At 44.7% G+C, this 21120-nt stretch overlaps 3 protein-coding genes and 1 long non-coding RNA gene across 4 annotated transcripts in view; 2 read left to right on the top strand and 2 right to left on the bottom strand.

Annotated features, from left to right (window-relative positions):
• LOC146513398 (uncharacterized) overlaps positions 1-4776 on the top strand; it is a 225019-nt gene extending 220243 nt beyond the window's left edge. The window contains exon 3 of the long non-coding RNA XR_014875284.1: positions 2184-4776. This is a non-coding gene — a long non-coding RNA (uncharacterized LOC146513398). The remainder of the gene's footprint in view (positions 1-2183) is intronic.
• cln6b (CLN6 transmembrane ER protein b) lies at positions 1-8005 on the bottom strand. The gene is made up of 8 exons (XM_085167974.1): positions 7467-8005; positions 6302-6422; positions 5550-5648; positions 5273-5461; positions 5116-5171; positions 4771-4893; positions 1766-1894; positions 1-1475 (listed from the first exon to the last, which is right to left on the bottom strand). The coding sequence occupies exons 1-8, from the start codon at positions 7622-7624 to the stop codon at positions 1328-1330; spliced, it is 1023 nt and encodes a 340-aa protein (XP_085024100.1). The 5' UTR covers positions 7625-8005; the 3' UTR covers positions 1-1327.
• Positions 8006-8658: 653 nt separating this feature from the next.
• fem1b (fem-1 homolog b) lies at positions 8659-14763 on the top strand. Its single transcript, XM_085167335.1, has 2 exons — positions 8659-9398; positions 10859-14763. The coding sequence occupies exons 1-2, from the start codon at positions 9151-9153 to the stop codon at positions 12492-12494; spliced, it is 1884 nt and encodes a 627-aa protein (XP_085023461.1). The 5' UTR covers positions 8659-9150; the 3' UTR covers positions 12495-14763.
• A 598-nt stretch (positions 14764-15361) lies between these two features.
• itga11b (integrin, alpha 11b) overlaps positions 15362-21120 on the bottom strand; it is a 39792-nt gene continuing 34033 nt past the window's right edge. Inside the window, exons 23-30 of the mRNA XM_085167333.1 lie at positions 19670-19753; positions 19453-19555; positions 19263-19376; positions 18935-19018; positions 18728-18838; positions 18469-18564; positions 16717-16830; positions 15362-16634 (exon numbers count right to left, since the gene is read on the bottom strand). Of these exons, the coding sequence (XP_085023459.1) occupies positions 16554-16634; positions 16717-16830; positions 18469-18564; positions 18728-18838; positions 18935-19018; positions 19263-19376; positions 19453-19555; positions 19670-19753 (787 nt within the window). The 3' untranslated portion in view covers positions 15362-16553. The remainder of the gene's footprint in view (positions 16635-16716; positions 16831-18468; positions 18565-18727; positions 18839-18934; positions 19019-19262; positions 19377-19452; positions 19556-19669; positions 19754-21120) is intronic.

The following is a 21120-nucleotide window of genomic DNA, read 5'->3' as shown; positions in this document are numbered from 1 at the left end:
CATACAAGGTCTTAAATAATCAGGCCCCATCTTATCTTAATGACCTTGTAGTACCATATCACCCTATTAGAGCACTTCGCTCTCGCTCTGCAGGCCTACTTGTTGTTCCTAGAGTATTTAAAAGTAGAATGGGAGGCAGAGCCTTCAGTTTTCAGGCCCCTCTTCTGTGGAACCAGCTTCCAGTTTGGATTCAGGAGACAGACACTATCTCTACTTTTAAGATTAGGCTTCAAACTTTCCTTTTTGCTAAAGCATATAGTTAGGGCTGGACCAGGTGACCCTGAATCCTCCCTTAGTTATGCTGCAATAGACGTAGGCTGCCGGGGGATTCCCATGATGCATTGAGTTTTTCCTTTCCAGTCACCTTTCTCACTCACTATGTGTTAACAGACCTCTCTGTATTGAATCATATCTGTTATTAATCTCTGTCTCTCTTCCACAGCATGTCTTTATCCTGTCTTCCTTCTCTCACCCCAACCAATCACAGCAGATGGCCCCGCCCCTCCCTGAGCCTGGTTCTGCTGGAGGTTTCTTCCTGTTAAAAGGGAGTTTTTCCTTCCCACTGTCGCCAAAGTGCTGCTCATAGGGGGTCATATGATTGTTGGGTTTTCTCTGTATGTATTATTGTAGGGTCGACCTTACAGTATAAAGCTCCTTGAGGAGACTGTTGTTGTGATTTGTATAAATAAAACTGAACTGAATGAGAAATATGATTTAATAAGAAATAACTCATCACTGTGATGTTGTTCTTCGTCTTTATCGGCGCTCTTATCGCGCTCGTATAAACCATACTCTGAGCCTGAAGCCTCTCTACATGAACTGAGGTTGTATCAGAGCACGCTGCTGAATTTAATACATTTTGAGGATGTTTTTGAGGCACAACTCCTCCAAATTAAATTAAAAAGAAGGTTAAATTAAAAGATCTGAGAACTGAGACTTTGGGTGTTCAGACACATTTACTTGGTTCAGTTTTATCCACATATATATACACACACATATTTAAACAAATAAACATTTGATTTTATATATTTCAGCTGCATTTTTCATGTTTCTGAGGGAAAATCATTTCTGAGCGTGAGCTGAGGAGGATGAATATGTTTGATGGTTTGTGAGCTGCTTTCAGTAATAAACAGGTGGGAAAGTGTGGATGCTGTGTTTCTAATAACCAGTGAAAACCATGAACACTTTCATCATGGCGTTCCTGTGATTCTGCGACACATCCTCAGTCTTCTCCTTCTAACCGCAGCTTCTGGTTCCTCAGACGTTTTGTCGGATTAGCGGTGCAGTAACACGGCGGGAGGATGCGGTTGTTGAACGAGTCGCTCCGTCACATGTGGCTCATCTGGTGGAGGTGGAGCGTGTAGACGGTGCAGGGCCGTGGGATGTAGATCAGTCCGGGGACTTTCGTCCTCAGGATGCTGTCGTTCCACAGACAGGCCACCCAGATCGCCACCAGGATCAGAGCTGCAGAGAAACTGTCAGCACAGAGTCAAACAAAGGACGTCAACAAGCAGCTGGGAAATGCTCGTTTTTCCCCAGCGTGTCACCAAACAGTCGCCGCCTGTGTGAGCGGAGCTTTGGGCCCACTGATGGAGGAGAAAAGGGTGGAGGACAGCTGCTGATGTTGTTTTAACTATTATTGATCCTGAGAGTCTGAATGAGTCAGTGTACCAACTTAACCTTTAACCTTTAATGTTGGTCGACTAAAAACCTGAAAAGAATTATTTATGTTTCCCAGTTTGCTCATTAAACTTTTCTTTTTTACCTGTAGAACATGAAACGCCCGTCACTGTTGAGAAACAAGCCCCGCCTCCTCTGATGCATCACTGTAGTGGTCATGGCGAAGAAGGTGAAGGTGAAGAGGATGAAGGTCTGTCCTTCTGTGATTAAATACCTGTCGCCAGGGACAAAGAGAAGCATAACCAATCAGCTCAGTGGCTCCATCAGGTGGCCGGTGGGTGAAATCGCCCTGCAAACGTCCACTGGTGTAAGCAGACCAAGGATCAGGGGTCATTGCAGGGGAGGAGCCAGCTGAGTGTGAGGAAACTTCCTGTCATGTTAAAAATGTGGTTTCCACTCAGTTTCAGAGTAATTTACGGAGCCCCGCAGGGGACATGGGAGAGAAAAAAATTAAGACGGACTTTTGCGAGATCTCGCAAAACAAACTCGGGATCTCGCAAAAGTTGAATTCCAACAATGGCGGCAGCTACTTAGTTGTAATGTTACTCTTTCTGGGTCACAAAATAAACTTTTAAGATATTTTGAGGCGTGAATGTAGTTGTGTAAACGTCAGATACCTGCTCGGTTCCGACGTTTTCGGAGAGCTGACACCCACTAGCTCGAAGCTAACGGGAGGTCGAGACCTACTACAGCCGGGAGGAACACCGCTTTCCCGGCACATCGTGCCTCGACCTCCCGGTCGGCTTCGAGCTGGCGGCCTTCGAAGAATGCGGCTAAAACTTTTGCGAGATCTCACAAAAGTTCGTCTAAATTTTTTTTTCCTCCCATGTCCCCTGCGAGACTCCGTAGTAATTCTAACTGACCGGAGTGCGACATAAGTGCACATCGGGCAGTTTTCCACCGTGAGTGTTTCAGGGTGACCGTCTTTTGATTTTCAAAAATAGGACACTTGGAGCAGTCATGAAGAACTTTAATAACACTGTTTGCTTAAAGAAAACTTTAACATATTTAAACTATGCTTTCTCTGTACGGTTAATGACATAAAAAAGGTCATGTAGGCTTTTACACGTCAACAAGTGCAAAAGAAGAGGACGGTTGGTCACCGTAGTTTCAGTGAATCACAATCGTTTGAAACTTCCTGCATCCGCCAGCAACCTTTTGCTCTCCAGCTGCAGAACGCACTTTGTCACACAGGCTCAGAGGTCTGAGGCAGACTGGCTTTCACTGTTTGTGTCAGAAAAATGATGAATTTTAGGTTTGTGTGTGGAAACATTCACCTGTTTGATGCGTTTATGTTGAAGCAGTGAACTGAAAAAGTTGCTTTAATTCAACAGCAGAGAACGAGCAGAGGTTTAAAACCTGCAACCAGCAGAAGTACAAAGTAAAACACTCGTTTGATATTTAAAGGTCTGAGCCGACCTTCACTCGCTTCTTGAATTTTGTCCTCACTGCATAAACCAGGAAGTCAGCAACACCTGAGAAGCAGCTAATCAATTATTGCTAGCAGCTGGAGGTGATCACACACACACACACACAGGTGGTCGGGTTGTTCTTCAGATCTATTTACAGGTGAGTTCAGCTGTTACCTGGTGGGAGGACAGCCGGCAGATTAAAGCTTTCAAATGTCAGAAATTCAACATAATGAAGATTTAACTTCTAATTACTGATATTTACTATTTCTTTATTAAAACTCAAAATATCCACGATTATATCTGTGACTTCAGCTGTGACCTGTGATTAAAACAAATATTTAAAAAATGATAATATTATTTTATCACTTAGCTGCAGTCCAGCTCAGAAGCAAACATGGCGTCTTAAACTAAAAATAAAAACATGCTTTTATTTTATACTCACTAGTCAAAATTCACTCTGTATATTTTTCACGTCCACGCGTCTAAACTGTATAAATATATGTGCCGCTGTGACTGTATACTGGGAGAATATTTCCTGCTCTGTAACTTCAAAGCTTCTCCGTTCGTTGTTCGGTTTCTGCTGGGAGCCACCTGACCCTGAGCTCTTTAGATTTTCTTAATTAAGAATGAATTTAACTTTGTTCTGCCTGCCTGTGTGAGCGAGAGTGTCTCAAAAATATGGAAATGTCCTGAAGTAAAGTGGAGAAGGAGCCTCAGCACGTCTGACTCTCACGCTGTACACAAACCTCTCAGACTGAATACAGATTTATGTACCTGCTGCTGGATTGTTTTAATTACTACTTTCAGCCAACACAGGTTTCACTTGGTGACTCCATCTGTTAGCTTTGGGTTTAATTAGAAAACTCTGTGGTTCATTTTCCTCTGAGATGAGAATAACAGCTTATTTGATGCTCAGTCATCCAGGTAAGGAAATCCCAGGAAGCCCACTGAAGACGCTACGTCCAGTTTTCAGTGGGAGAAACGGTCCGTCACTCATCCAGGTGACCTCTTGGTGTTGAAACATGTACCTGCAGACTCTGCGGTCTATTCACACCTACAGGCCAGTGGCCACGCCTTCAGTGATGAGGATGTAACATCCTGGACAGGGAGGAACGCAGGTTTGAGGGCGGAGTCGTGAAAAGGGAAAGACCATCTCTGAATGGAGGAGGGGCCTAAGGGGACATCTGTCACCATCTTACAATGCTGGCCATTGATCAGTGGTCAAGACAGTTTGCGTATTATTGATTAAGGAAGTGACCTCACAGCCCGTTGTTCCTTCAGTGGGCTGTTTCCGTCATCATGCAAATGTCCTGTTTCTAAGGTTGAAAGCTGCAGTCAGCTGAGACTGAAGACGTCACCTGATGATGACGAATATTGATGAAAAGACGATGATGTGTTTTTGATGTCTTGGCTCTCACTGGGCAGACGGACGCATTTCATCAAAACTGGCGATTATTATTCCAAGTTGTTCTTTTTCTCTAAACTCCAGATTAACGTTGCTGCACATCTGTAAGCCGCTTTGCAACCCACCTCCAGCCCTTCACATGCTGTTTATGAGCTAAATTAGTATCAGTGAAACCTAAAAGTAAGTTTTGTTCTTCCCTCAGAGATTTGCAGGGACTAAACTTTAAGCACGGACAGAGCATGTGCAGAGGATGCTGTAGTAAAGCAGACTGACCAGTAGTAGGCAGCGTTTGGAGCGAGTAGCATCCACGCTGACGGTGGCATCCTCTCCTCCTGCTCCCTGCGACTGAAACAACCATTGAAGAAGAGCACGAGGACGAGGAAGAAAGGGACGCACCTAAGGAGGAAAAGGATCCTCGTTACAAGAATAAATGTCAAACACTCTACGTCTGTTTAAAAATGCTTTTCCTTTGAATTTAAAGCTGCATTTGTTTTTGTCTGTTTTGCAACATTTTTCTGTGCTTGTGCTTAATTATAATTACACATTTTTGTCCGCATGTGGAGTCATCGTCATTGCTTAACACAACAACACAACACAACAGCTTTTTTCTCTTCTTACCACATCATGTGACCGACAGTGTCGTCGTAGTAAAACAGCAGCTCAAAGAAGTCGACCTGAAAAACACAAAAACTTTATGAACACGAATCTTTACAATTTTATTCATTTGTTTGTTTAATTTCTCAAACAGCAGATGATGCATCAGTCGTTCACCTACCAGGGCCGAAGGTTTGAGGTTCCTCATTATTGGATTCTCTCTAACAGGCAGGTGCAGCTGGTAACCAATCAGCAGCAGGCGTCTCGTGATGGAGTCTGCCGCCAAGTGAAGGGTGGTTCCCATGGAAACGGCGATGATGCCAAGGCGGACGGCGAGGCCCGGGAGCATCCAGGGGCTGCGTTCGAGCATCTGAGACGGAGCGAGGTCAATTAAAACTCAGAAAATCAACACCAAAGGAGTTGGTCGTGTGGGAGAGCCTGAGGCGCATCACAGTTACTTTGAGAAGTATGAGCGGAGCCGTGACGTTGTACAGGAAGTGGAGATAGTCCGCAACCCCAGGATGCTGCAGAGGGAGCCAATCAGCAGGGAGGACGAGCTGCCAAAAACAAGACACTTCATGGTTAGGTTTTCCCAACATTATTCCACTAATGCTTTATTATAATAATAATTATTATTATTATTATTATAATTATTATAATAATAATTATAATAATAATAATAATAATTATAATTATTATTATAATTATTATAATAATAATTATAATAATAATAATTATTATTATAATTATCATTATAATAATAATAATAATTATTATTATAATTATCATTATAATAATAATAATAATTATTATTATTATTATTATAATTATCATTATAATAATTATTATTATAATTATTATAATAATAATAATTATTATAATTACAATTATTATAATTATTATAATAATTATAATTATAATTATCATTATAATAATTATTATTATTATAATTATTATAATAATAATAATAATAATTATTATTATAATTATTATAATAATAATAATAATAATTATTATTATTATTATTATTATTATTATTAAAATTATTCCAATGCAGATGAGTGAGGTGGCGTCTTAATGAAAGTATAGTGACGACTGAAAGCGATCACGTTTCAGCAGCAGAATAAAACAGACGCTGAATGTCCTGTCAGGCTCCCTCTGGGTGAAAATAGAAAGTCCCAAGATTAAGCGCTAGTCATCGTTTTGTTACCATGACGACGGGACGGCCCACATCCAGGATCCAGTTCTGGAAGGTGAAGCTGAGCCAGAGGTCTAGGTGGAAGCGAGGCCTCGGCAGAAGCGCCTCCACCTGCGTGGAAGCAGCCGAGCGGCTGCGGGACACAGAGACGGAGGAACGTAAACGCACCGTTAACACAGAAAAAACATAGAAGCAGCTGAAACAGGAAGACGGGGAAATGGGAGCTCGGGTGATTGCAAAAGGTGAACAATGTCTCCAGCCTTCACAGGTTACGGACGTCAGGTCTGAAACAACAGCACAGAGAGGCTGCAGTGGACTCTGTCAGAATAAAGCCACTGACCCTCAGACTTATACGAGCTCATACTGACTATGAATAAAAAGAGCTTATCTTCCATTGAAGTTAAATTAATATTCAGACCTGTCTGCTCTCACAGAGCCCTCGTCTGTGCGCAGACGCTGGACTGATCTCAGGAGCGGAGTTATGGATGTGGAGCCTGAGGTAAACTGGTCCTGGATGAGGGCCCACAGGGCCACACAGAAGAAATCAAGTGCCCTGACCCTGGAGCCAGGACTGGGGAGGAGGGGCCACCTTTCTCTGGGCCAGGGGTGTCAAACAAAAGGTCTGGGGGCCAGAAGTGGCCCAGCAAAGACCCAAATCTGGTCAAATGAACAGCTCTGGATGTGTTAAAGCAGACGTAGGTGTTGGTTTTAAACATTTTTTATAAGTTTCACAGAAACAGAAAATCAACTAACAAAAGTTCCTGTTTTTTCACAATCGAAGAAGTTTATTAGTTTCATCATGAGGCACAGTTAAAAATGTAGTTTATTTCTTACACATTTTAGAGTTGTGCTGATAGATATTTCTTTCATTTACTACAGCAGCGTTTCTTTATCATGAGGTGTTTTCAGGAAAGTCGGACTAACAGGAGGCCCTGAGCTGAATCTGGATACTTTTATGTGCCCTGAGGAGGACTCAAGGACGAATAGATGGATGGAAGGATGGATGGCACAGTTTAGAGGTTAAAGTTTTCAATTAATGAATAAATTAGTAAATAAATAAATTAGATTTTTCTGTAGAGACGACTGTAGATGTCTTTTAATCATTGGTCCAAAGCTGTGACATTGATTAAAGGTGAATAACTGATTATGGGTGGGAATTATGAGAAACTGCACAAACCTGCACATGAAAGCTGCTGCACGCAGAGCTGGGTTCTCTCTCTTCCTCGTCTTCGTGTCTGTCTGTAAAGTCATATTCTCTGCGTTATTGTCCTTTTCATTCCCACCGAGGACAGTCCCACAGCGAGCACCGCTGCTCCAGAAACAGTTTCTCTTCATCTGAAATAAATCAAAGCAAATGATTTCACCAGCACAAACACAGAGCTTCTACAGGAAGTCCATCCAGCAGGTTAATCTGTCAGCAGATTAGCATTAATCTGCACAAACCCCCCTCCCAGTTTTTATTAGATTAATCTGGTTTAGATGAGCTGATCTCAGAGCTTATGGTCCTGGAGTTCAGTGTAAAGAGATAAAAACCTCAAAAACATGTTTTCATTTTACTGAAAAGGAAAAAAAGAACCTGCAGCATCTGACTGAGCAGAGCTCAGACTGAGCTTGCTCTGCTGAAAATCAGCACTTTGTAGTTTGAACTACTTTCTCAAAGTCAGGTGACATCAGGCTGACTGGGACAGTACAGCTACAGCTCATCTTTTCACCTGCTGAGTGAAAGTAAAAAACCCGAACTTTGAAACCACATAATCACAACTACATTTTTAAGCAGTCAAACAATCTCAAAATGAATCTGCCTTAAATGCAGCGTAAAATCAGGGAATGTACAGAACATAACACATTGATGGCCTCTCAAGAAAAACACCACACTCACACTTTAATAAGTGTTAGAGGGGAAAAAACTGTATGGCAATTAATAAGAAAACAATCGAAAGCTCACAGGAAAGAAATTGATTAATGAAACATATCAAAAATTAATAATATAAAAATTGCAAATTTACCACAACTTGACACAAAAACTAAAAATAAGCAAAAGAAAAACTGGAATATTTTCTTTTTAAATTTAATGTGAAAATAATAATAATAATAATAATAATAATAATAATAATAATAACAAAAAATTATAGGCAATTTAAAAAAACAAACTGCCAAATATATGAAATATTTAGAAAGATTTCAAAATAATCTGAAGCTTGGGAAATTACTGGCAAAAAAAATCTATATAATTATTTTTTATCTTAATTTAAAATTCAAGTTAAAGTCATTATTTTATACTAAACCAATTCAAATGGATATCTCGTGATTATCCTGACGGTTTTTGTTTTGATGAGCAGATGCAGTAATTGACCCGGACCAGACGGTGGCGCTGCAGTGCGGGTCCTCTCGCGGTGAGCAGCAGAAGAAGAGGCGGGAACAGAAGTTGCTGGACAACGTTCCTGTCGGAGGTGTTTTAAAGCGGAAACTTCCGTGAACGCTGAAATCAGCTGTTTGTTTCTGAGTGTTTGACGCTCCGGGACGTCGTTTTTATTTTCAGCAACAACAGGAGGTGTCATTTATCCGACCTTTGACCTCAGACACGCTTTGGAAGCCGCTCGCTGACGTTAGCAGTTAGCCGTCGGAGCTAACCGGTCCACTCGCTCTGCTGCCACCCGGAGACGCACACCCTGAGTCCAGTGCTTATAGTCAAACCAGCCGGGACCTCTGAACGTTTCCTCCGGGGCTGTAGGTAGGACAGAGCCGTTTCATGTCACCCCCGGGGCCGGTGTGGACTCTTTAATGGGAGGCGGGTCGCTCCGGGGGAGTGGACGCTGTCAGTTTGGAAGAACGCGGAGCTCCTGGCTTCCTCTCGGGCTCTCATGGAGTCTCTGGCCGGGTATGTGTACAAGGCTGCCAGCGAGGGCCGAGTCCTGACCCTGGCCGCGCTGCTGCTGAACCACTCCGAAGGGGAGACGCAGTTCCTGCTGAGCTACGTGACCCACCTGAGCGGCCAGAGGTCCACCCCGCTGATCATCGCGGCGCGGAACGGCCACGACAAGGTGGTCCGGCTCCTCCTGGACCACTACAAGGTGGACACCGAGCAGACCGGCACGGTTCGGTTTGACGGGTACGAGCTCACCCGAGGCTACCTGCGCTCCACAGCCAGGTTTATTACTCCGATATCACCAGTGTGATGAAGTCAGGCAGGACAAAGGTCACGCAAAAAGTATTTGTTAAAAGAAAAAGTAGTTTGACTGGTCGTCACCTGCTAACCTGCTGCACCAGCTTCTGTCTACCGCATCTTTCATATAGTGCTCTAAATAAGTGTCAATCAAACTAATCTTGGGAAATGAATAAACTTAACAGAAGTTAACAGAAACAAAACTGGTGCATTTCCGGAAAAAGGGTCAGAGGTTAAAATGGAAAAAAGTCTGACATGATGATGGAGAAATGATAAGATGAGGATGTTTAAAAAGGACAATTATTACATTTTACAGCTGTTAGCTGCGGTTAGTCGGCATTAGTGAAACTCTGAAATGGATCTATGTTGTTGGAGGAGGAGGAGAGAAGGATGATGAAGGCGTACATGTGTAAAAGTCATAGTATGATCTGACAGAGCGGTTTGTGGTGTTTGGGTATAAGTCGTACTCTGTGCGTCTCTGATCACATACATAAAATGTGATCAGGTGAAAAGACGATTTCCATCTCGGCCACTGTATTCCACTTCCACACACTGCGAACCATATATACCGTATATTTTAATGGATTAAATCTAAGTTGATGCAAACACATCAAGAGGACGTATATGAATACTATAATCTGGTTTCTGTCAAATACACTAAAAAATGAGGTCCTGTATGTTTACCGTTATATAAGCGATCTGTTTCCCTGCAGCGAGTTCTTCCTGTAAACGTGCTGTTAAATGTTCTTCAGTGCTGCGATGAGGCTGAAGGCTCGATTAGATAATCAGAGCACCTTTGAAGTGATAAGAGAATCCGGATCACGGGGAAAGATCAGGTTTCTGTTTCATTCTAAAAGCATTGAAACCAAAAGCTTCATTCAGCGGCTCTTTGTGTTTGCTTTTTAAATGATTCCTCGTTTAATGAGCAGTTTGTCAGGAAACAGATGAGCAGCCTGAGGGGTCGACGTGCCGCAGGTCTGCTGCCGCTATCCAAACGTGACGGTTCAGAGTCTGCGTGGAGCGGCACAAAGACCGCGGCGTTTTATCTCTGAGGTTCAAACAGCTCGTGGAGGTCGACAGATGTATTCAAAGTCATCACCGTCACAGTCAGTCCCGCTGTGAGCTCTGCAGTGAAGGAAGAGGGCGCGCTTGATTCATAACACCAGACAAAAGGAGCTTGAGATTGTTCTGTTTTCATGAGTTTTAGTAAACGGACACCTGCTCTACGTAAACAGCTTTTATTTAGAAAACACTGACTGGGTGAAGGACAGAAATCCTGAAAACTACAATTGAACCAACAGTTGAATCTGTTTCTATTGTTCTTGTCGTTTCTATCGTTGTTGTTTAAATCGTGACCATTTAACCAGGATGACGACACGTTAACGTTTGTTGTCTCTGGCCTGCAGCTACGTCATCGACGGTGCCACGGCGCTGTGGTGTGCAGCCGGCGCCGGACACTTCGAGGTGGTGCGTCTTCTGGTGAGTCACCACGCCAACGTCAACCACACCACCATCACAAACTCCACCCCCCTGCGAGCCGCCTGCTTCGACGGGCGTCTGGACATCGTTCGCTACCTGGTGGAGCACGACGCCGACATCAGCATCACCAACAAGTTCAACAACACCTGTCTGATGATTGCCGCCTACAAAGGCCACACGGAGGTGGTGAGGTTCCTGTTGGAGAAGGGGGCGGACCCCAACGCCAAGGCCCACTGCGGCGCCACCGCGCTGCACTTTGCGGCTGAGGCGGGACATCTGGACATCGTCAAAGAGCTGACGCAATGCCAGGCGTCCATGGTGGTGAACGGGCACGGCATGACGCCGCTGAAAGTGGCGGCGGAGAGCTGCAAGGCTGACGTGGTGGAGCTGCTGCTGGCGCACGCCGACTGCGACCCTCACAGCCGCATCGAGGCCCTGGAGCTGCTGGGCGCCTCGTTCGCCAACGACAGGGAGAACTACGACATACAGAGGACGTACCACTACCTCCACGCGGCCATGATGGAGCGCTACCGCGATCCGGACAACCTCATCACCAAGGAGCTGTTCCCCGCCGTCGAGGCGTACGGAGGGCGCCGCGAGTGTCAAATGCTGCAGGACCTGGAGGCCATCAGGGTGGACCGCGACGCCCTGCACATGGAGGGACTGATGATCCGAGAGCGCATCCTGGGCTCGGACAATATCGACGTGTCGCATCCGATAATCTACCGCGGCGCCGTCTACGCCGACAACATGGAGTTTGAACAGTGCATCAAGCTGTGGCTGCACGCCCTCCGCCTGCGGCAGAGAGGAAACCGCAACACGCACAAGGACCTGCTGCGCTTCGCCCAGGTGTTCTCGCAGATGGTCCACCTGAAGGAGCACGTGTCGGCCGCCGCCGTCGAGCAGGTGCTGCGTTGCAGCGTTCTGGAGATCCAGCGCAGCATGGTGCGCGTGGAGGCCGCCGCCGAATCCGAGCTGCCGCAGGCCATGGAGAACTACGAGTCCAACGTCTTCACCTTCCTGTACCTGGCGTGCATCTCCACTAAAACCACCTGCGGCGACGCGGAGCGCGCCGCCATCAACAAGCACATCTACGACCTGATCCAGCTAGATCCGCGGTCGCGCGAGGGCTCCTCGCTGCTCCACCTCGCCATCAGCTCCACCACGCCGGTGGACGACTTCCACACCAACGACGTGTGCAGCTTCCCCAACGCGCAGGTCACCAAGCTGCTGATCGACTGCGGCGCGCAGGTCAACGCCATCGACAACGAGGGCAACACGCCGCTGCACGTCATCGTCCAGTACAACCGGCCCATCAGCGACTTCCTCACGCTGCACGCCATCATCATCAACCTAGTGGAGGCCGGCGCGCACACGGATATGACCAACAAGCAGAACAAGACGCCGCTGGACAAGAGCACGACGGGCGTGTCCGAGATCCTGCTGAAGACGCAGATGAAGATGAGCCTCAAGTGCCTGGCGGCGCGCGCCGTCCGGCAGCACCAGATCACGTATCGCAACCAGATCCCCAAAACGCTCGAGGAGTTCGTGGAGTTCCACTGACGCCGGTTTTTAAAAACGTTTTTCTAACAGTTCACGCGGTGCTGAGGTCGACGTTTTTATATTAAAAAAATCTTTTTTTCTTTTTGGCGGCGCCGGGCAGCTTCCTGTTTTGCCTTACCTCTCTGCCAGGAAGCTGCCGCGTACGCCGCGATTGTGTAAGAAGAAATGATCGGACCGAAGGACGAGTGCCTGAAGAGACGCCAGACGACCGAGCTCAACCACCAATCAGCCGCCACGCAGAGGATTATTTTTTAATTGGAGAGAAGTTTTTATCGGGTGTTCCTGGCTGTGGCGGCAATCCAAACGCTTCATCACATTTGAGTTAAACTTTCTTCTGCCTCTAAAGAAACTGTGCGGACACTCCTGCTCTGAATCCTTCCTCGCCCTTTTATTTATAGTTGTGGGTATTTATTTGGGCGTTCGGCGTCTTTCTCATCAGCTGTGTCGAGTTTTGTTTATGAGATTTCTGATAAAATAACTGCAAACGAGCTGCTCTGACTTTCTCTCTGAGAAACTCTAAGAAAGAAACAGCATAAAAAAAATAAAGTTTGGTGTTGAAATCGAGGGATAGAAAGAAAACAGTCGACCTTCACTCGGAGTTTCATCAGATTTGTCTGAATGCAGATTTTATGTCCCAATAAAGTTTTTTAGTTAAAGGATAAGTGCCAAAAAGCCTCTGAGGGTCAAGCTGAGAGTCTTGAAGCCCAGATTCAGTTGAAGTGTTCAAATCGACGTCTCTCCGGCTGTGTTGGAATCAGCAGGAGAGACGTTTTGATGCCATAACGTGACATTAATCTACGTTTTATTTTATTCTAACTTTTGACAGGATGTGAAAAGTGAGCCAACAAAAGCCTCGTCAGTCGGTTTAGATCACGAGCACATCTCGAACTCGCCGTGATGGATGTTTCTCCACGCTGACTCTTGGGAAGCTGCAAGCGTTTCGGGGGCGGCCTTCTGACTGACACGTGGGGAGCTGATGCGGCGTCGCCTGGGCGTTAATGACCATATCTGCGTCACCCTTGCACACTCGCAGACTTGAAAATTAACCGAGGCGTTGTGGATCTGCAGAATCGCCCGTGGCGTTTACTGTAATGTTTTGGCGTTTGTTGAAAGCCTCCCGTGTTGGTGAACGCCACGCTGCAAGAATCAAAGATTTTAAAACTTGATCTGAAACCAAACGAGGAAAAGAATCAGTTTGAGTGCAGGTTTCAGATTTCTGCACCGTAGGCGTCACCTCAGCGGGATCAGCAGTGCCTTTAAGGAAAACGTCCGGATAATCCTGACTCGCGTCCAGTCTGATCCGCCGTTTCTGGGTTTAAGTTTTAATACGAGCGTCGTTAAAGTGAATAGTTGAGAAATAAATGGTGATCTTACTCGGTGCTATCGTTTAGCGGTTAGCAGGATCCTCCAGGAGGGACGTTAGAGGATGACGGTTTCGATCAATGCTCTGCGGGCGTTTTTTGCATCCCTGCTGGATGTTGAATATCGACGCCGCGGCGTTTTATTTATCCGACTCTTCTCACATCCCGTACTGAAGCTGCCGTCACTTTAACACCTTTAACCCAAACGTCGCGTTCGTTAACATTCGTGCTCAGCTCGCTGAGCTTCAGATGCTCGCTGAGGCCCGTTTGGTCCAAAGTGAGGATTTGCAGCCAGGCGAGACGTTTGAGAGCGAAGCTGTGGACGTTCCAGCAGAGGCCCGCTCTTATTCTCCACACAGGTGCCAAATCTCACCTGCTCGCATGTTTATTGCAATAATTCGATGTTCAGATGTAGACCTGAGGTGGGTGTGAGATTTAGAAAAGTTTCCTGCTGTGTTTAACATCAGACGTTATTGTAACAGTTGGGAGGACGGCCAAGCGTTCGGGTTGTTTTACTCTGGGAGCGCTCGCACCTCAATTGACGGTTAAACATCAGGTTTAACAAGCCGATCATGGTGGAAACTTTCTCGAGGCTCTTCTCGGTCCACCGTTTGGCATCCTGTAATCAGGTGTTGGAGAGTGTTCGCTCTCCTAATAAAACTCCAGCTTTTATTAGCCGTGTGCTCACAGGGCATTAGTCTGAGCCGTCCACACAGCTCGTTCTGTTTAACTCATTTTAATTTTTTAAAACTGTATCATTGCAGGAGTGTTTGTGTCCTGGTGGGACCTTTTTTTCATTAAACGCAGGTTTCTGTGGCTGAGATGAAGCCAAAGATGCTCAGATGTCAGCTGATGGGTACTTCCTGCGGGGTGAATGCTGTTAAATTAAAGTCTTCTGTCTGAGCTCAGCTGCTGTGTCCTGTTGTTCATTTCCATCTTTGAAATAGTTTGAGAAAAAAAACTAACAAAGTTCAGATGAGTAAAGTGTCCGGGTTCAGGACTGCGGGGTTCCCAGCAACCACCTCAACGCGAGGAGGAGGAGCGGCTGAACTCCGAGCTCTTCAGCCTGTCTGAGGAGGAGCCTCGCGTCTGCGATGGCCGCCTTATTTCTGCCACTGGGGCCAGAGATGGCGCAATATGGCAGCCTCGCCTCTGTCAGTCAGGGCAGCTGTGGCTACAATGTAGCTGCCTCCACCAGTGTGTGAATGTGAGAGTGAATGAATAGTGGTATTGTAAAGCTCTATAAATGCAATCCATCATTATTATTATTATTAAGTCCAAATTTCTGAAAAAGTTATTTGAAACGATTCTGTAATCATTCAAACGTCGGGTGTCTCAAACTTTCAAGCTGCTTCTTTATAAGATTTCTAAATGTTTAAGTCAGAACTTAATTATAAATAAATAAACGCCTTATTTCTGCGTCACACGAAATCCCAAATTTCAAGCATCAGAACCTCCAGATGTGTTTTGTGAAAACATTGAATAAAAAACTGATCCTGGAGTCGAAGCTTTGGTCCATGTTTCAGGACTCAGTCGAGCTCAGAGAGGCGGGACCACACCTGAGGATGCAGACGACCTGGAGGGGAGGCAGCGGTGTGTCGGGCGTCACACGTGACTGTTTTACTAGTTTTATATTCAGTAGCGTTGTGCGTTTGAGCTGCGAGTAAGAAAATGCAGCGATCTGATTGGTCAGATCTGAAAAACTGAGCTTGGTTAAAAAATAATAATAACTGTCATAAATGTGTCTGGTCAAGTTACACGTCCCTGTAAAGGCTGTTACTTTTTAACGTTTGAGTTTAAAAAGTCTCAAAATTTCAATTTTCGTCTAAATAAGTCGAAATTTGAGATTCTGAATTTAGAATTTCAGTTTATCTGAAAGTGACAAGAACATGATGGATGGTTTAACAAACAGACTCGGAAAGAACTTCAGGATCTCTGATTCAAACTTAAAATAATTACTCAAACTTTTGAGATTTATCCAGAAAATTCAAAGAAAATGTTGAATCAGATTTTGGATTATTTAACATTTCAGGTTATCAAAGAGTCCAAATTTCAGACAAAGGTAAACGTGAGCGAACAGGACACGACGTTTATATTTCTCATCTTTATTCTGACATTAACAGGCAGAGCGGAAACCGCTTCCACGGAAACCGCTTCCACGGTAATGCCTCGGTCCTCATTCGTCATACGTGTGAATATTTACACAAGTTCAAGTTTGACTTTTAAACAAAAGTGCATCAGCTACAATATAGAAGAATTAATAGGATCTATTTACAATTTAAGAAGATGAAATCAGACGAATGTTAGGTAGTTTTCTTTCTGCCCCGTCAGCCTCCGTTTAAATATTTACTCCATCGCTCTCGTCTATCACGACGCCTCCGTCACACCTGTGAAGTTCTCACGTGAACGGCCGACGTCGGCGACGCTGAAGAATCCTCAACCTTCGATATTTCTAATGCTGACTCCGTCTTTTATATACAGTCTGTGGGGAGGATCAATGGAAGTCGCGTGGACGAAGAGGCGGGTTTAAGGTGAGGGTCGCAGTCCCTGAGTGACGGGTGGAGGCACGTGATGCGTTCAGGTGACCATGTGAGGTCGTCAGATTTTCTCAGTGTCTTTCAGGTTCAATTTCATCGGGAACATTAATTTAAGACTTTGCAGGCCGGCGAGGAATGATGCGGCGGTGATGTCAGCCACGTTATAGCTCCTGTGCTGTCTTCCCATTGGCCACAGGCTGCTCCTCTTCCTCCTTTCTCCTCCGTCTGTTAAAGAAGCCGAGCTGAAGAGAAAACAAGGATTTGTGGTTTGTGACGGACAGAGACGTACTCTGGTGATGTTCGAGGCTCCGTGTGTGTTTTTACCTTCCACAGAGCGAGGACCAGTAAGGCCAGCAGCAGCAAACCTCCCAGTGAGCTTCCCACTATGATCCAGATGGGGATGGAGTGATCCTCCTCCTTCCTCAGGTCCAGAATGATCTGCAGTTACAGCACAAAACACCCGAGTGTGTGAAACCAGTGTTCATGTCAGGCGGTCTAATAAAGTCCTTAACCCTTTAAGACCTACCATAGAACCAAGTCCACCAGAGCTTATATTATATGTTTACATGCTGTGGAGCCATTTTTGGAGCCATTTTGAGCCATTTCAAGTTGCTATACATCAATACAACCATTACAGCCCAGATTTTAATAATATGTCTGCATTAAGTGCATAGTAATTACATAAATTGCAAAAAAGTGCAATAAACTACAAAAAAATTGAAAATCGTTTTTGTTTTTTTAACATATATTTCTAGTTAGAGAAATTTAAGAGGCTTATCCCTCAAAACTGTAAATACAAAAAAGTTGCACAAAATAGTTTCCCACCACAGGAAATTTATTTTGAGTGTCTTCATAGTTTTATTTTTGAAATACACCAATTTTTATACACTGCAGGAAAAACGAAAATAAATATTATAATGCAAATTTGCAAAAAAGCAGCATCTGCATCAAAATAAACTATTTCCAGCAGTGCAATATGAGTCCTAAGCATCCCAGAAACCACACAGAAAGTCATAAAGTCAAACATAACTTTTAAAAACACCAGTATAGGCTCATGAGGCCCTGATGGTAAAAAACTACATTTCCACAAAATGACGTCACTTCTGGTTTCGGGCAGGTCATGGAGGACATGCAATAGCTCACGCTGACGTCTATTCCAAAGTAGGAAGTGTTACAATTAGCTGATCGGATCGGCAAAGCGTGTTTCTGGAATATTATGTTTTGTTGCTGCAAGTGCTTTTTATGCAGTTTTTGCAAAGTTATATGTGGAAGGAAACTGTGACCGAGGACAAGCTGATGGCATAAGATGTAAGTACAACTCCTCCGGTTTCATATGCAAAAAAATTATTGCGCTAGCTCACGTGGTTGCAGAGCTACCGGGATTTAAAAGTAGTTACGCAAAACAGAGCGTGCTGCTCTGACCGGCTTTAAAGGGTTAATGACGTATATTAGAGGATAATTTAACAAAGAAATATGGAGTCAAAATTAAATAATGACTGAAAATGAAGAGTTCGGGTGTTTCTGAGGTTTTCTTCCCTTTTCCACCATTTTTAAATGTAAACTCACTCAGAGACACGATCGTTGCTTCATGTGTAACAAAGGACAAAGAAATGTTTGAAGAAATGCAAAAATGAAACAAGATACAATAAAGAAAATACATTTGAAAAAATATGCAGAAATAAATAAATGTAAAATCGCCAAATTAATAAAAATAGGAAATTAAATTACACAGGACGTAAATAGAGGAACCAATTAATTATTACAATAATAACGATATACAATTAATAATTATATTTTATTCGTTGCATTTTGGCACCTTTGGTCCTCCGTACTCCACGTGGTTCATTAATTGTTAAATATTTTTGCAGAAATGTGTTTTTAATGTGAAGCAAAAGGGTGTAATAGTTCCTAACAGCAGGTGGCAGCACAGCTCTGTGTCGGTGAAGCGCTGATGATCAGCTGATTAAACGTTGAGGTCAGCTGATAGAAGGCCACTCGGTTCAGTCACAAAGAGTTTAAACCTGTTTATCCCAGAGTGACCTCTGTCCTCCAATGGGAGAGCGATGCTGGTCTCACCTGTCTGACAGGTCGGTCCTCCTGGAGGAAAGCGGGACTAGACGCTTCCAGCTGGATGGAGGCGGCGGTCAGCAGCTCCAGAGACCTGAACTTCACCTGAAAGAGTTAAACAGGAAGTGAGCGCCACCTGTGGTTTCTCCTACGGCTAATCTGAGTTTCACTAAACTGAGCCTGTTTCTGGTTAGTCGGGAATTTGATGGACTTCCTGTTTCCTGAGCTTGGTCTCGCTTTATGAAAACGGCAGACGAGAGGAACTCACGGCGAGCAGAGCAGCGAGCTGAAGGCTTCCTGTGAGCGTCACCTTCACCTCGCGGGAGGGCGGGAGGTTCAGTTGGCACCGCACCTCCATGTTCACGCTGTTACTGTGGTTCTGCGAACACACACACACACACACACACACACACACTGTGAAACACTGTTGTGTAACTCCACTGCTATCCTGACTAACAGGCTCCTTCAGCCTTACCAGCTGTGACAGGTGAGTCAGATCCTCAGGTGTGACAGGACTGCTCATCCTAACGTGAGGCAGCGTGCAGTGGGATCCCGCTGCCTGCTGGGAGGAAGAGGAGGACTCTGTTATAATGGGAACCTCTAGTTTTAATTGCTGCTTCGCCAATCTGGCCAAAACATTAAAAAAGCAGCTCAGTAAGTCAGAAACACGGCGACAGGACAGAAAAGCCTCCGTTTGCAGTAGATAAATATGTGACAGGCAGGTGGCGCCGCTGCTCCTCACAATTCAGTGAATAAGTGATGCCTGTACAGTGGAAGCTGCTTTGCAGCAACAAAAGCGTCACCTGTTCGATGCTGACGTCTGTAATGTTCAGCAGCCGGTTTCCTCTCGTGGTCACAGCCCAGATATCAGCCCTGAACAGGACGTCCTGCACCGAGAACAGGCCCAGGTTCTGGATCTGCACACGAGAGAACCGCATCAGAACGTCTTCATGAGAGCTGACGTCCTGCAAACATGCAGTTTGTTTCACTCACGTAATAGGAGAGGTTGAAGGTGTGAGAGCTGCTGTCTGATTGGTCCCAGGACGAAGAGGAGGAGGAGTCAGCTCTGATTACAAAACGAGGAGGGTAGGGGTCTCTGTCCGGAGAGGGAAGAAAGCTTCGATAAACCATCCGCAGACACACGTGAACTCTTCTGAATGCGCAACTTTTTAAACTTTCAAATCACAAACAGCTCCGAAGCTTCACCCACCTGGTGAAGAGGAGCTCGGTTTGGTATTTCAGGGCGAGGAAGATGTCATTGGTGTTGTCGTCCGGGTAACCCTCGTCCCCCTCACTGAGTAACACACAGATAAGCTCGCTTAAAAGGACGAAAGTTTGAAACTTCAACGGTAACACTTTACAATACAGCCCACGACGAAGGGCGTAATTAATCTGTAATTACAAATAATTAAAGTATTTTATTTATATTTACCTACAAAAACTCAACCAAACCAGGCTGTGCTACCACCAAAGTAAAGGTTTAAACTTTGTCCAAGAGGAGCAGCACGTGTCCATAAATTATGACATACACCTGGCTCCATCTGACCAATCAGATGCATCCAGGTGTTTCTTTGGTCGCACCAATCATCGAGCCTTCGCCATCACAGTCAAACCTCCCAAAGGAAGCAAACTTCCTCTTTCCTCCTTTAAACAAAACATTTAGAAACCAAACCTGTATGGACTGGATTTCTTAAAATCGAGTTTTTATCGTCTGTTTAATGTTTTACTGTTTCCGTCTTTAAATCACATCATCTGTTTTCTTGTTATTTCTTCTGCTTCATGAAGCTGAACAGCGAAACCTGAGTCCCTGGATCTGGATTCATCTGTGAGTAATCACCAAAACGCCATCAGACACGTTCAGGTAGGAATTCACCTGGTCTCCTGTCTCGCAGCCATAAATGATCCTTCTGGAAATTCCTGGATCCAGATGTTAATCGACTCCAAAAGTTAATCACTTCACTACCTCTGGGAACACTTTCATGCAAATCCATCCATAACTTTTATTCTAATCCTGCAGCAGTCGGGGGGAAAACTCACATAACCTCGTTCTTTCCTCTTTAATAAACACGGCGCAGATTCCCAGCTGATGTTTTATGAAACTGGATCAGGATTAAATAATTATTTGTCATTGACCACGAAGAACTAGCTAGTTACTTACATCTCTGTGCTACGGTTAAAATACGACCTAATCAGAATATTAATATAATAAAATATCATATAATAAATGTTACAATAAATAAGATAAAGACTCGTTACAATAACAAACATTTCTCCTGCTATATTTAGGTCGTCAGTTTTCTCCCATTGTCTGTCTGCCCGTCCTCAGGTTCAGATGGACACTCTTCATCTCACCTGTTCCCGATGAGTTAATTCCGTCAGCAACTGCTTCCCTGCAGCTTTCCAGAGATTCCCAGTGTTCCACATGCTTCTCATTTGGTTCGCACATTCCTACTCAGGACCCTGATCATCATATTTTAGGCTGCTTTCACCTGCTGCTGCTGTCAGCCTCTCTGCAACCCACCTCCACTCCAGCTGTCTCATGTCGTATCTTTCTTCATGATGTTCTCCCCAACAGACGTCGAGGTGTCAGGTCCTGGGTCTCCTGACCCAGCATGTTTAGTTCTTTGTGATTTTTGTATTATTGTACTTGTGTGAGTTATT

Source organism: Neolamprologus multifasciatus, chromosome 7 (genome assembly GCF_963576455.1).
Source record: "Neolamprologus multifasciatus chromosome 7, fNeoMul1.2, whole genome shotgun sequence".
Taxonomy (NCBI): Eukaryota; Metazoa; Chordata; class Actinopteri; order Cichliformes; family Cichlidae; genus Neolamprologus; species Neolamprologus multifasciatus.
The sequence above is the reverse complement of the archived record's forward strand: the minus strand, read 5'-3'. Positions and strand labels throughout refer to the sequence as shown.